The sequence below is a fragment of the Ambystoma mexicanum genome, chromosome 10, assembly GCF_040938575.1.
Source record: "Ambystoma mexicanum isolate Mex_15411 chromosome 10, UKY_AmexF1_1, whole genome shotgun sequence".
In the NCBI taxonomy this organism is placed as follows: domain Eukaryota; kingdom Metazoa; phylum Chordata; class Amphibia; order Caudata; family Ambystomatidae; genus Ambystoma; species Ambystoma mexicanum.
Genome location: NC_090932.1, coordinates 227834623 through 227847325, shown reverse-complemented (window position 1 = coordinate 227847325; position 12703 = coordinate 227834623). Strand labels below are relative to the sequence as shown.

The following is a 12703-nucleotide window of genomic DNA, read 5'->3' as shown; positions in this document are numbered from 1 at the left end:
GTCACCACAAATTGTAGGTGTTGAATACATTCAATGAAATAGCAGAATTCAAGACCAACACACATGTTTGGTGAGTAAAGTAGCTCTTTTCATAGTCTTTGAAACTGTAAGGGAGTGTGGTTGTTCATTAGTCAAACACTTGATAGAGATAACTTTATCACGGATACAATGTGTGAAATAAAACTGAACATTCAACCTCTTAAGCTCATAGTATTCTGGTGTGCTTGTATGATGGTGACATGTCCCACACTTCTGCTGGAACTATGCTTTTGGCTCAGCTGTGCTACCCAAAGAGGGTCCAATTGTACTTGAAGGAAACATCTGGCATGCCTCTGGTCGTGAATAGCCGAAAGTGGGTTTTAGGAGCTCAGATGGACGCTCTTCTAATTTACTCTGCGAGTTTAATCCTAATAGAGGTTTATAGAACATCATACGGGATCTCAAAGCTAGTGATCCGAGGTTGCCAACACTTGCATTACCGTCACAGCTTACATAGATACTGTGGCGGCCATGACTAATCCTAAGGTAATAAATACATCAACAAAGGAAGGACTGGCCTACTCTTGCTACTTCAAGTTTAGGGCTGGGCAGATGTCCTCTATCCTAAGCAGCATGCAGGTGGACACATCATTCCTTCACATCAGATACATGCATAAAGGTGAGGTGTAAGATGCAGGAAGATTTGGACTTTATATTTAAAGATCATTATAGTTTCAGTGATAACAGTGGGAGAAATGCAGCTAAAGGGCAAACTCATTGGATTAAGAAGGAATGACTTATGTTATGAGTCGGGCTATAAGGAGTGCATTGAAAACAACATACAACTAATCGGATGACCTTGGGAATAGATCTTGTTGTCAAAACTTCTGTATCTTGGACATAGTGGAAGGAACTGAAGGGGTCAGAGAAAGACTTGTTGAAAGATTTTGCAATGATTTGGCTGTTCTTCCAGTGTCTTGATGCATTTATAATCTCCATACTCACAAACACATAAGAGAAGGGTATGGAGAGAGTGAAAGAAAACCAAGAGGCTGGGCAGGATGTCGATCGGCCAAGGTACAGAGTGGTAGAGAAAAAATGAGACCCTAGAAAACTCAGTGCCGTGAATGAGAACGTGTGAGTGGCTAAGATGAGAAGGTGAGTGAATTATGAGACTAGCAAGAAGTTCTCCCTGAAATCATCATGTTTCTTAACTAATATTTGTTGTTCAGTGGAATGTGAAAGGATCTGTCTGCAGCTGAGTGTTTGTGCTGCAGAGACTGAACCTGTTTTTCTCTTGCAGGCATGTGCATGAAGAAATCTGGGGAGCAAACCAAGGCCTCCCTGCAGAGTGTCCCCTGTTTGCTTCTTCCAGAAGGCATTGAGCGCTGCTGCAACTGTAGGTCCCAGAATCAGGAAGAGTCATCCGAGGCCACTTGTAGGTTTCTGCACTTTCGCAGGTGAGATTCATGCATTATTTATCCACCTCATCCTCTAAGACAAAGTACTGTTACCTGCATCCAGGGATTCTAAGAACTGCTTACCATGCAGGTGCCCTTTGACCTACCTTCCCCTTCCTGCCCAAGCGCCATCAAACACAGCAAAACCACCATATACTTTACAGCATCCTCCAAACAAAGGGAGTGATTCTACTTGCGGCATTGTATTTTATTTGTAGTTTGTATTTGAATAACAGGGATGTCAATTTCGGACAGAAATGACTTACAATAACACATGTACAGATGGCAGAAGCAGACCTATGAATGGTGACTATATGATAGCATGAAGATGAGAACAAGTGGTGAGCCAGTTTATGAGGATGTAAAAAAGGTGGGACACATACAAGGGACAAACAAACAGAAAAATATACAAATAGAAGAAAACAGGTGACTTTCAAAGGTAACATTAACCTAAGGGGGCAAGTGCTTCAAACTAAAGGGTAGTACTATTTAAATATATAAAATTACATCATTAAGCATCACCTGAGACAGTAGTGGGGCCCAGTAGGCAAGACAAGGGCGAGGGTAGGGGGTTCTCAAGTTGTAGCAAAGAGAGGTGAAGTTTAAGCCGAGCTTTGAAGAGAACCAATGTTAGGCTGGCTTTGATTGATATAGTCAGAGGGTTCAATGGATCAGGTGAGTAGGGAGAGAGAGTGGAAGCGCGAGGATGCACAGCGAGGGTATGGGACATTGAGGTTGACTGCAGAGGAGGATCAGAGGGATAGAGATGGTGAGTAAATTGACAAACAAACAGACAGGTACTGAGGTGCAAGGCCATTGATAGCTTTGTAGACTAGGAGAAGGAACTTGAAAAGAGAGCAATTATGCATAGAGAGCGATGCCGGCATGTCATCACTAGGCAGAAGTCGGGGAGGATCTCTGTCGGTTGTAGAGAGTGTGGGTAGAAATGTTGGGGACTTTGTCTTGAGGGAGAAAGAAGTAGATAGGAAGGCCAAGAGTGGAATTTAGCAGTAGTCAAGTTTGCTGAGCACGAGAGTGGATATTTAAGTTTTTGTTGAGTGGTTAGTAAGAAAACAACACTCTTTTTGAATACGAGCAACAGAGGCATTGATTTGATGAATTGTTGCAGCCATAGGACAGTGTTAAAGAGGACCCAAACATTGCAAGCATTGGTTGAGGGAGCACGGTCAGGTGCGAAGGAGATAAGAGCCATGATGCCTTCGGGCAAATGATGCGCTTTATAAGTACAGATAAGATAAGATAAGATAAGATAAGATAAGATAAGATAAGATAAGATAAGATAAGATAAGATAAGATAAAATGGGAGGGATAGCATTTGGAGCTGGGAGAATGATGACTTCCATCTTTCAAGAGTTCAGCATTAGGCAGTGGAGATCCAGCCAGTGGCCAATTGCAGTGAGATGGCTCGTAATCCAGTGTCATTAGCAAAATGTTGACAGTGTCCAAACTGACTAAACTAGATTACTGTTTCCAAAATATTTGAGTACTAAATATATATATATATATATATTCCTACTGCCAGCCATTCTGTAACTAGGTTGTTGGGTAAAGGAGTGTGGACTGTAAAGCAGACCCAATCCTCCATTCCCATGGGAATTTTCAAATGGGTGACACAAGACGTTACTTGTTTTCTCTGCCTCAGCCAGAAGCTGCAATGTTGGCCTTTATCTTTTTTATGATTCAAAATTCTTTTTTTCCTCTTTGTGAGTCACTGAATTTGTTGAAGGTTTCATGTTTTCCTCTCCTGTGACTTTAAAAGCCCTATTGAAGTTTCTAGAAATGAAACACTCCTGGTGTTTTTGGGGAAGGGATTTGGCCCTAAGGTACTAGAGCAGGGATCATGGCTCTCCAGAGGTTTTGGACTACGACCACCATAATTCCTCACTATTGACTATGCAGGCTAAGGCTGATGGGAGTTGCAGTCCAAAACATCTGGAGAACCAAAGTTAGCTGACCTCTGCTGTAAACGGGAAACAGAGTGGCCTACACAGGAGTACAGAAATCAGCACATATGCTGCAATTCCAGCCAGTAGTCATGCTGTTGGATCAGCATCTTACTCCCAAGTTCAATGGGTTACGGGGCACCTGTCGCATGAATCTATAAGAACCAGTGAATGGAGATCATCGCTTCTAACTTTAGGGGAGCCGGCCACGTTTGCTTGGTACATATTCCAGGGGTCCTACTTATAAGAGAAGGATGTGTGCCATGCAGACCAGATTGTGAACCTTACTGACTCCTAGTCCACACTTGCTTTGGCTGTATCCGTTTGTCCCGCCATTTCCAATCAAGGACCCAGACGACACCCACCCTTCAATGTACCAATTGTATGCAGCAAGTACTGTCCATCCTTTAATCAGCGTTCTGAACACTGCATGGGAGTAATAGGAGGGTGTCTTTGTCCGACACAAAACTCAGAGCATGGACGCTACAGCCACACATGATACCAAAGGCTCCAGGCACTCCATAAGACCCCAGAACCAACAATAACTCTGGCAAGGGAGGCGCAGTGGTGGGGGTTTTAGCGAATGTGTCTGTTCACACTTGCCACAAATATATGTTATGATAGGTTATTTATAACGCACTTCATACCCAGAGGTTTCTAAGCACAGACCCGGGGATCGAACCTGTGTTGCTCCGTGTCGTCTTGCTTCCAAGGAGAGCACGTTGCTCCTGAGCTATCCTCCCAAGACTATATAGATATATATGTAGGGAAATGTATGGATTTAGTGGGGCTATATAAAGATCCACTTGCAGGACATCTTCAGGGTGCCAAGACCAAAGGGCAATGGGGGAAGGGCCCATACATTAGCGCACGGTGACATTCCTGAGTTGAGCATCGACATAAACATTAATGAAGCAATGGAGTGCTAAGGAAGGATGAGGCACAAAAGGAAAATGTAAGTGAGCCAATCACTGCTTAAGGGAGGCAGGGGCCATAACACTGTGCAATGAGGTGTGAATCTAGTCCTGGTCCCCAGCCCAATACAGAGAAGATCAGGGAATGCATTGGTGAAAAGCAAAGTTCTCAGTTTCTTCTAAAACCTCTAAAAAGTGTCTCAGCATGTAATGTCATCAAGTGGATCATTCTGCCATTGCGGGGCAAGTGTAGAGCGCAAACTACCCCCACAATGCTATTCTCACTGGAGCATGGGTTGCATGGCAAGCCTTTCTTTGTCAAAGAATGTATGGAGATGCGATGGTGGACATATATTTAGGGCCAATTCCATTGCAGCAGACTCTGAAGGTGAGGCAAAGTGCTTTAAAGTGATGCAGTAACCCATTGGTCCCTCAGACCAATGGAGATGTCTTCTTGTTGCAAGTTTTCTGCCATGTGTGTTCCATTTTCCAATTGAGGGCCTAATTTTCCAAGTCTGTGGTGCGCACAAAGAGGCGAAAAAGACTTACACCTGCTTTATCAGCACTTTTTGTGCTTTAGGAATTGTTCTAGTTCTAGTTTTTGCAGGCAGAGCTGGAATACGGAATGGATGTACACTGTCTACCTTCCATTCCCTTTCTGCCTGCAAATAAATATGAATTCCTATGATATGATATGATAAGGCATCGACAAAGGAGAAGCTGGAACAAAATCCCAATGCAGTAAAGAAAAAACTATGGGAGATTGACTGGATCAACACGATCGACCAGCGGGCTTCCCAGGTGTGTATGAAGATTATCCATGGGAAAGGAAGGCACTAAATGTGATACCTAAGTACCTAAAAAAGTTTCCCTGCCCGAGGAGAAGAACAATTTTCCTAAAAGTAAGGCTGTACCTATTTCACACGGCTCAGATTAAAAACATGAGAAAAAGGAAGGGAGGGACAATGGAAACTAATTGCCAATTCTGCAACAGCGAAACGGAGACATTAAAACACCTGATAATCTCATGCCGAAATTGAAAGAAATGAGAATCAAATTTTTGGGTACGGGGCTTGAAAGATTCTCCACCTACAGCGAAGAAGATTGGTGGAAAAAGATTCGTAATGGAGAGGATGGAAAACTAACCTTTGCATTAGCCTTTTTTTTAGATGAACTGGACTCATTATTGACAGAGTGCGAAAAGTAAAGTTTGAAGAGGAGACAAAAATTTTGTTTTAAAAAAGTTTTTAACAAGCTGATTTAAATTTCATTTTTTAAAAAAAAATAAAGATATGATAAGTCATTTATAACGCGCCTGCATATAAGTGTTTCAAGACGTGACAAGCCAGGGCAGGAGAGACAATGGGAGGACAAAACAAAAGATCTTACTAGGCCTTGTGTCATTCAGATCGTGCAAGTGCAAGGGGAAGGTAGAGGAGAAATGCTGGGGAGGGGGCGTGGGGGGTGTAGTAGGACAAGCCCTAAGGGCAGCCGGGGTGACGACTCAGGGTAAGTGCACAGAAGGCAGGGGACTATATGGTTGCAGATACAGTCCCTAAGTGCGAGGGGAGTGCGGAGGCAGTGCAGCGGCTACTGGTCATCAAGGAGCATGGTGCGGCCAGGCAACCAGTTAGCGCAACAGGCAAGTACGTCAGCAGACGAGAGAGAGAGAGAAAGCAGAAGCAAAAAGGAAGGTCTTGAGTTACTTCCGGAAACTGGAATCTGCCTGTTCGTAGCTCCTACTCATATTAGGCGCATTCTATTGTACTTGCGGCAGGCATTTGGCGATTTGTGCACTATAAGTGCCAATAACAGTGTTGACATGCTCTCACCAGTTCTAATACCTTTTTTGCACTTTGGAGTCTAAAAGGTATAAAGTGGTCTCTTAGTTATGCTTTTGAAATGGAATCTGCCTGCTTTTAGCAGGTACTAAAACAGGGGATTTCATAGGAATCAATTAGGTTTTGCACATAGAGCAGGAATGCAAGGTGGACATGTTCCAAAATGGCACAGGGTGGGATCAAAGTGCATGGAATGCAAACATAGGCTTTCTCTTCAGTGAAATGTAAATTTATTTTAGAAAAAGGGCTCCTATGGCCTTTCATGTCAGGGACTTCTTGGTTAACTCATCTGTTTTGGGCTTTCGTCAGGATTTTAGTCTTTTTAGCGGAGATGGGGGTCAGGTTGCTAAAACACTAGTGACTTTAGTGTGGCGACTTTCTACCATAGCAGTGGGGGATCCTTGAATAAACTCACCCAGTGGCTGTGGTGCTGGCAAGGTGGCAGCACATTCTTCTTTGTATGGCTTCTGGTAATCTCTGATGTTCAAGGTCATTTTGGGGTTGTGATTGCTGGGAGGCGTTGCTGGTCAGTTACAGAAACTAGCTGAGATAAGGTGATGCTCGACTTATGACAGATGCATGGTAGTTACATCAAAGGGGGCCACGATGAGTGAAAATCCAAGGTCCAGACTTTGGGTTTGACTGTGCTTTAGGCGGGTGTGCAAATGTTTAAGCTGAGGTAAGTCATGAAGGTATTACACTCTTCTGCTGATATGTTGGTTGGGTCATCTAGCCGGAAGTTGAAGTCACTTCACGTGGTTACTGATGATCTCAAAAATGAATTCCAACCATATTTCCTGGAATGTTTTGTTGGAATTGGGAGCATGATAAGCGACAAACGCAGTGATGGAGGTGTTGGGTCAAGGGGACACTTGATTGAAACATGTAGGATAGACGGGAGGGGCTGATGGTTTCAACTTAGCTCTGTCCACACATCTCTCCAGGGTGTCATGGAAAATCGAACCAGCTTGAAACAGTTATCATTGGTAAGGTGATCTCTCTTATCATCCATTTAAAAAAGTGTATTTTTGGGACTCTCCAGCATCTTTCCATTTTGAAACCCCATCGCTTTCATCAGTGTTTGCTCTACCCTCACCCATTTTCGCCTCCAAGGCTGGACCAATCCCAGCTATCTAGAACAGGGAAATAGCCAAAAGATGCTATGTTTAGCCCAACGGTGGCTCTTGTCGTTTGGAACCCCATTGGCGGTCTATTTGGGCGTCTTCTAGGCTCTATCCATTTGGAACTCCTGAGCTTGAAGGCCCTGGCTTGAGCGCACCTCTCTTTCACCTCAGCCTCCAGTCCTCGGCTTTCCAGGAGACAGAACACAGGATAATGCTAAGACCAAGGAGAGGTTAGATCACACTGGGCTTGTTGTGCAATGTCCTCTATTGCAGGACGTACCCAAGCCCTGCTCACTAACTTTGCATCTTGTCTCTTGTCACCTTCCTCCAATAATATATCTCCTAGTTCCCCACAGACCACCCTCTCCCATTAACCCTTCTCCTCCTTCTTCCCTACATCACCTGGTCCTGCAAGAGAACTGTGGCATGGGAGTACCTCCTATTTCTTCTTCTATCCTTTGGTGGACAAGAGGAAAGTCTGCAACTGGGGTGTGCACGCGCAGTGAAGATGCTGGCTGTGATAGGGGCCAGGGAAAAATATCTCAGTATCTGAAGTCGGCTCACATATTGGGTGTTCCTGGCAGAGCGTTGCCTTCGGTGCATGTATAAACTTAGTCTAAAGTGCTGACGGCATTCACATGGTGGACTCCTGAAGCATGAAATGATCTTTAGCCTTGCCCACTGGATGAGAGTCATTGCCACTCCATGTGCCTCTGGATGCAAAGAAGTCAGGCTGGGACGATTCAATCCTGAGTCCGGTACAGAGGATTGATAGTACCTATGCAATCTGATTTTTGCTACTACGGGGAGATGTCTCTGTTGTGAGAGGAGAGCCAATGGTGGACGCATCTGGAACAGATCTCCTTCCCGTTACAGGTACCCTTCACCTAAGCTCCACAAAAGCCAATCTCCAGTTACTCATTACTCTCACCACGATCGCTTGTTTGTGGGCCAAAATCCATCCTTGTCATCATGCTCCCTCTAAAACCATGGGATTGAGGGATGGGTCTTGTGACCTAAGAAAGGCCTCAGAGAGAGCATGATCTCTGGCTCCAGGCATTCCAAATTCTAAAACTGAGTTACAAGCAATTCTATGTGATGCTGCAGTGCCAGCATTTAGTGAAAGCCCAGAGTGTGGATCTAAGGCGGTAAACCGGTCTGATATTGGTGCCTATGGCACCTTAATGGTGGATCCTGATGCAAAAGGCCACTCCATTTCTGAGGAAATATGGTCTGGCATTCTAAGTGATGCCTAGAAAACATTGATTTTCCTACGCAAGGGGCGGCTCCCACTGAAGACAAGGATTGCCTTCATAGATAGGTGATCACATCAGCTGCTTCGGCGCCAATTTTACAGTCCGCTCACAACACACTTAGACGAGAATCGCAGAACCCTGGGAAGTCGATCTTTCCAAATGTTGTGACTAAATGCTATCTTGTGAAAGAGTGGTTGCAGCGAACGCAATTATGGTCTACGTGGATTCCCTAGTTCGATACTTGGGAGGTAAACCATCAATGGCGGCCGAAGACATCTTGCCAAAAGATGGCTTAGATCGTTGAGTCGATGCGATGTTAAAAAGGGCGTTTGCCGGGTCTAATTTGTCTTTGCGCATTGAGATGGATGATGCGTTTCTCATGCAAACTACCCTGAAACATGCCCGGCGTGGGTTTGGCAAACTGGATGAAGGAGATGATTGTATTCAGGAGCTTCACCATATTGAGCTTCAGACCCAGCTTCTGCCAGACGCCAGAATGGGCGCTATTCCAGCAGTGGCGCTGACTGCGGCTGCTATGGTAACGGTCCATAGAAACATTCATATCTGGGACTAGAAGTCTGATGAAGGCCAGAAGAAAAAGCTTGTCATTGCACTTGTTGGTTTTAGGTGGCAACCTGTTTGGCCAAAAATGAAGGCACTAGTGAAAGCGTTGTTTGAAGACTGAACCCCTATGTTTCCCCAACAAGTAAAATCATTATATAACCCTAAGAAAGCCCTGCATAGAAGACCACATACGGGGTTGCCAGGAGGTATTCCTTGGGATCATGCTAGGCCACCAAACAGGGGTTCCAGGAAACAGCAGCAGACTGTTTTGTCCTTGGCTGAACAACGGCAAGCCTGACTTCTGGAAAGGGGGATCTTGCAGAGGAGTGCAGGTGTTCCATCAAGCCTGGGTCAAAGTTGATCATTCAAAGTCATTCATCAAGAGTTATCTATAGAGTTTTCTTAAATTCCCCCAGACTCTGGAGTTGTCCAGATGAAATCTACATGGAACCCTCATTGCCAGGTTGCCCTGTATCTCCATTTGGATGACTTGATGGGCAAGAGAGCCATGGTGACAGTCCCTTCTCTGAAGACTTTTTCTCTTGCATCTTTCTGATCCCAAAGACTTTGCCGGAGATCTTCATGGTGCTGATGTAAAGGAGCTGAACAAGTGGACTCCACTGGTTCCCTTGAGAATGGGGACTCCCCGATGATTGATCACCGTATTGCTAAACGCAAGGTTCTTCATTACACTGATAGACTCGCAGGACACCTATTTTCATGTCCCAGTCCTCAAAGGTCAACAGAGGTTTCTCTGATTCACCATATCAGGTCAGCATTTTAAGTATACCCTCTTGCTCTGTGCTCTGAGAACAGCGCCTAGGATTTTCACCAAGTGGGTGGCTCCAAACTTGGGTCTGTTCCATTTGGAAAGTATTAATCTTCATCACTACACCATAGTGGCCCTCCTCTCTGATGAAAGCTATCTAGAATGCAGACCGTTTAAGCTGGGTTTTGCGACTCGTACTATTCCAGATTAACCTGAGGAAATATCGCCAGCAACCCAAAGAGAGATTGGATTTTGTGGAATGAATTTGGCCATGGATACCGGGACTGTGAAGTTAAAGGTGGGCTGCAATCTCTGCTTGTATGCCAGTAAGCTTCTTCAAGAGATTGGCTCGGTCATAGCACAGTGCTGGTTGAGATTCTAGCCAAGTGCTCTTGCGAACCATTTGCTCAAGTTTTGGGAATGTTCCGAAGTGGTGTTAGAGTCCATAATTTCTGTCTTCACAAAAATCAACAAACATTTGAAACAGTAACTCATCCCAGAACATATGGTCATGGGTACGCTGCTGAACCCCCCCAAAGTCAAGTGATCACAACATATGCCATTCTGATCCTTTTCAGAGGAGCATGGGGCAGTCGGCTGGCGCACGGTCAATGGTCTCCTGTGGACAAGGTTGCAGGGATCTGTGTGCAAATGTCCAGACACTGATGCTGTTCTATGAATTGCACATGGCTCGCCTGCGTTCTTACGCTTGGACAACTTGGCTACCAATCCCAACTTCAAGGAGCAGAGGAGGTCAACGACCAATCTCTCTCAACAGTAGCAGAAAGGATTTTCATCTGGATGGAAGTGAGCCAATTTTTGTTTTAATTGTAAAATGTAGTTTATTACAAACTTTAATTTACATATTCACCACTCTTATTTCACGTTCACATCGATCATTTAAGCATCCATTGTGCATCTGTATGCATTCATTTAGCTCTCCCTGGATTTCCAAGAACTTATAAAAAAAATCAATTACTGCACATATCAACAGGAAACGTGAGCCACATTTTGCTTTCATTGGTTCACATTCAAGTCCTTTTGAATGTGGGGGCAGACAGACTCAAATCAGAAGCCCCACACTCCTTGGTGCTGTGTCTGTTTCCAGTGCATATGATGTTAAGGGTACTGTAGACCTTTTTGCATCTCTTGTTCCTGTGTTCAGCAGACTCTTCACCCCTTGGCAACAGGGCAGTCACTCTGTTCCTGCATTGGTCAGGCTCTTGCTTTAAGCATCTCCACCCTTTCTGTTTATACCCAAGGTGCTGTATTAAATCTGGAAAGAGGGTATAGTAATCACATTATTAGTACATTTCTGCCCAATGCAGCCTTGGATCAAGGTACCTCAGGAGGCATCAGTGGCCCTCATTACGACCTCGGCGGTAGCCATGCCGCTATTGGCGGCATGGCAGCCGCCGAAATCGCGTCCGGGTCCACAGAATGAGGAATTACCAGGCCATTCCGAGTTCAGAAGGCCCGGTAATTCCTCCCTCCAAGGACCTGGACCCGGTCCTTCCCCATTCCCATTTCAGCCCACATAGGGCTGAATGGGAGAGGGAGCAAACAACGGGCCATTACGAGTTGGCCCGTTGTTTGCTCCCTCTTCCCCTCGCGGGACCCGGTAAGCACGCCTGGTTTGACTAGGCGTTACTTCCTGGGTCCCGCAAGGGGACCTCGTAATGAGGCGGTACGGGGTAAATGGTGCCGGCACCTTTTACGGCGCCGTTAACCCCATACCGCCAGGGTCGTAATGAGGCCCAGTGACTTGGGTTCTTTCCCTGGAATTCGTTACCCCTCTATCAGGGTGGATCGGTTTCCGGGCCAGAAATTGGTTGAGCTCCATCGGTCTGTCGGGTTTAGATCCGGATGTGGCTCTGCATTCATTCAATGCAGATCCGAGTTCTGAGCAAGAGCTGTTCCTGCATACTTTGGATGTGAGGAAGCGTGCAGTCCTTCTGCATCTGGAAAAGATGTGGAGCAGTTTTGTGAGCGTGGCGTCCATTTTGTTGCCTCAAAGGGAGGCAGGTAAGGTTGGGTAAGTTTGCTTATTATGCATATCAGCTGGCTGGAGTTCCGCCCCAGTTTGGCCCAGAGAAGGTCAACAAGACAGATGCAACTTCCTGGTCAGAAGTTCCTGGAGTCTTCTTTTGGATATTAGAAGGACAACAATTTGCGCTAGCCCTTTGACATGTTTACCCAATCATGACACCTGGCAACATGGCAACAGGGTGCACCCCTCCCCACTGACACTTCAGTGAGTGATGTGCCTCTTTGCTGTTATGCTTCACCTCACCCGTCCTCTCCGTTCCGTGCATGGTCTGAGCTATCTAGCTGGAAGGCTGCCGACAGTATTTATTGCTATACTCCAGACTGGTTCTAGGCTCCCCGTTCACGCACCTCCCTTGAGCTGGTTCTAGGCGCCTCACCTGCCTCATCACCCTGTGGGCTGTCTCTGGCACCCTCTTATGAAATGGCTCTAGGCATCCCCCCTTTCCCCTCTTTGGAGAAGATCTTACCCTCCCTAGCCTAACCTCTCTATCCTGCCCCTTCCAAACTCTGATTAGTCACATACTGTCTAAATTCATCCTCGACATCTCTCACAAGTTGTTTTTATTCTCTTCTACTACCATCAATTCTTCTAACTGTTAAAAACCCAGAAATTGTATGGCTACCGCCTTTTTTGACCTATGTGGAATAGTTTAATTAAAACCAGTACAAAATGCAAAGGATAAGGTCCCAATTGACTTGGCTAGTGAAACGAGGGTGGGATCTGATGTCCTATTCTCCTCAGGTAATGAGTGATTGGTGTATTTCTTGGCCAATGATCATTTG

General features: G+C 45.4%; 1 protein-coding gene across 1 annotated transcript in view; it reads left to right on the top strand.

Moving 5' to 3' along the window:
- HR (HR lysine demethylase and nuclear receptor corepressor) overlaps positions 1-12703 on the top strand; it is a 410325-nt gene that overhangs the window by 174495 nt on the left and 223127 nt on the right. The window contains exon 4 of the mRNA XM_069617740.1: positions 1283-1439. Coding sequence (XP_069473841.1) covers positions 1283-1439 — 157 coding nt within the window. The remainder of the gene's footprint in view (positions 1-1282; positions 1440-12703) is intronic.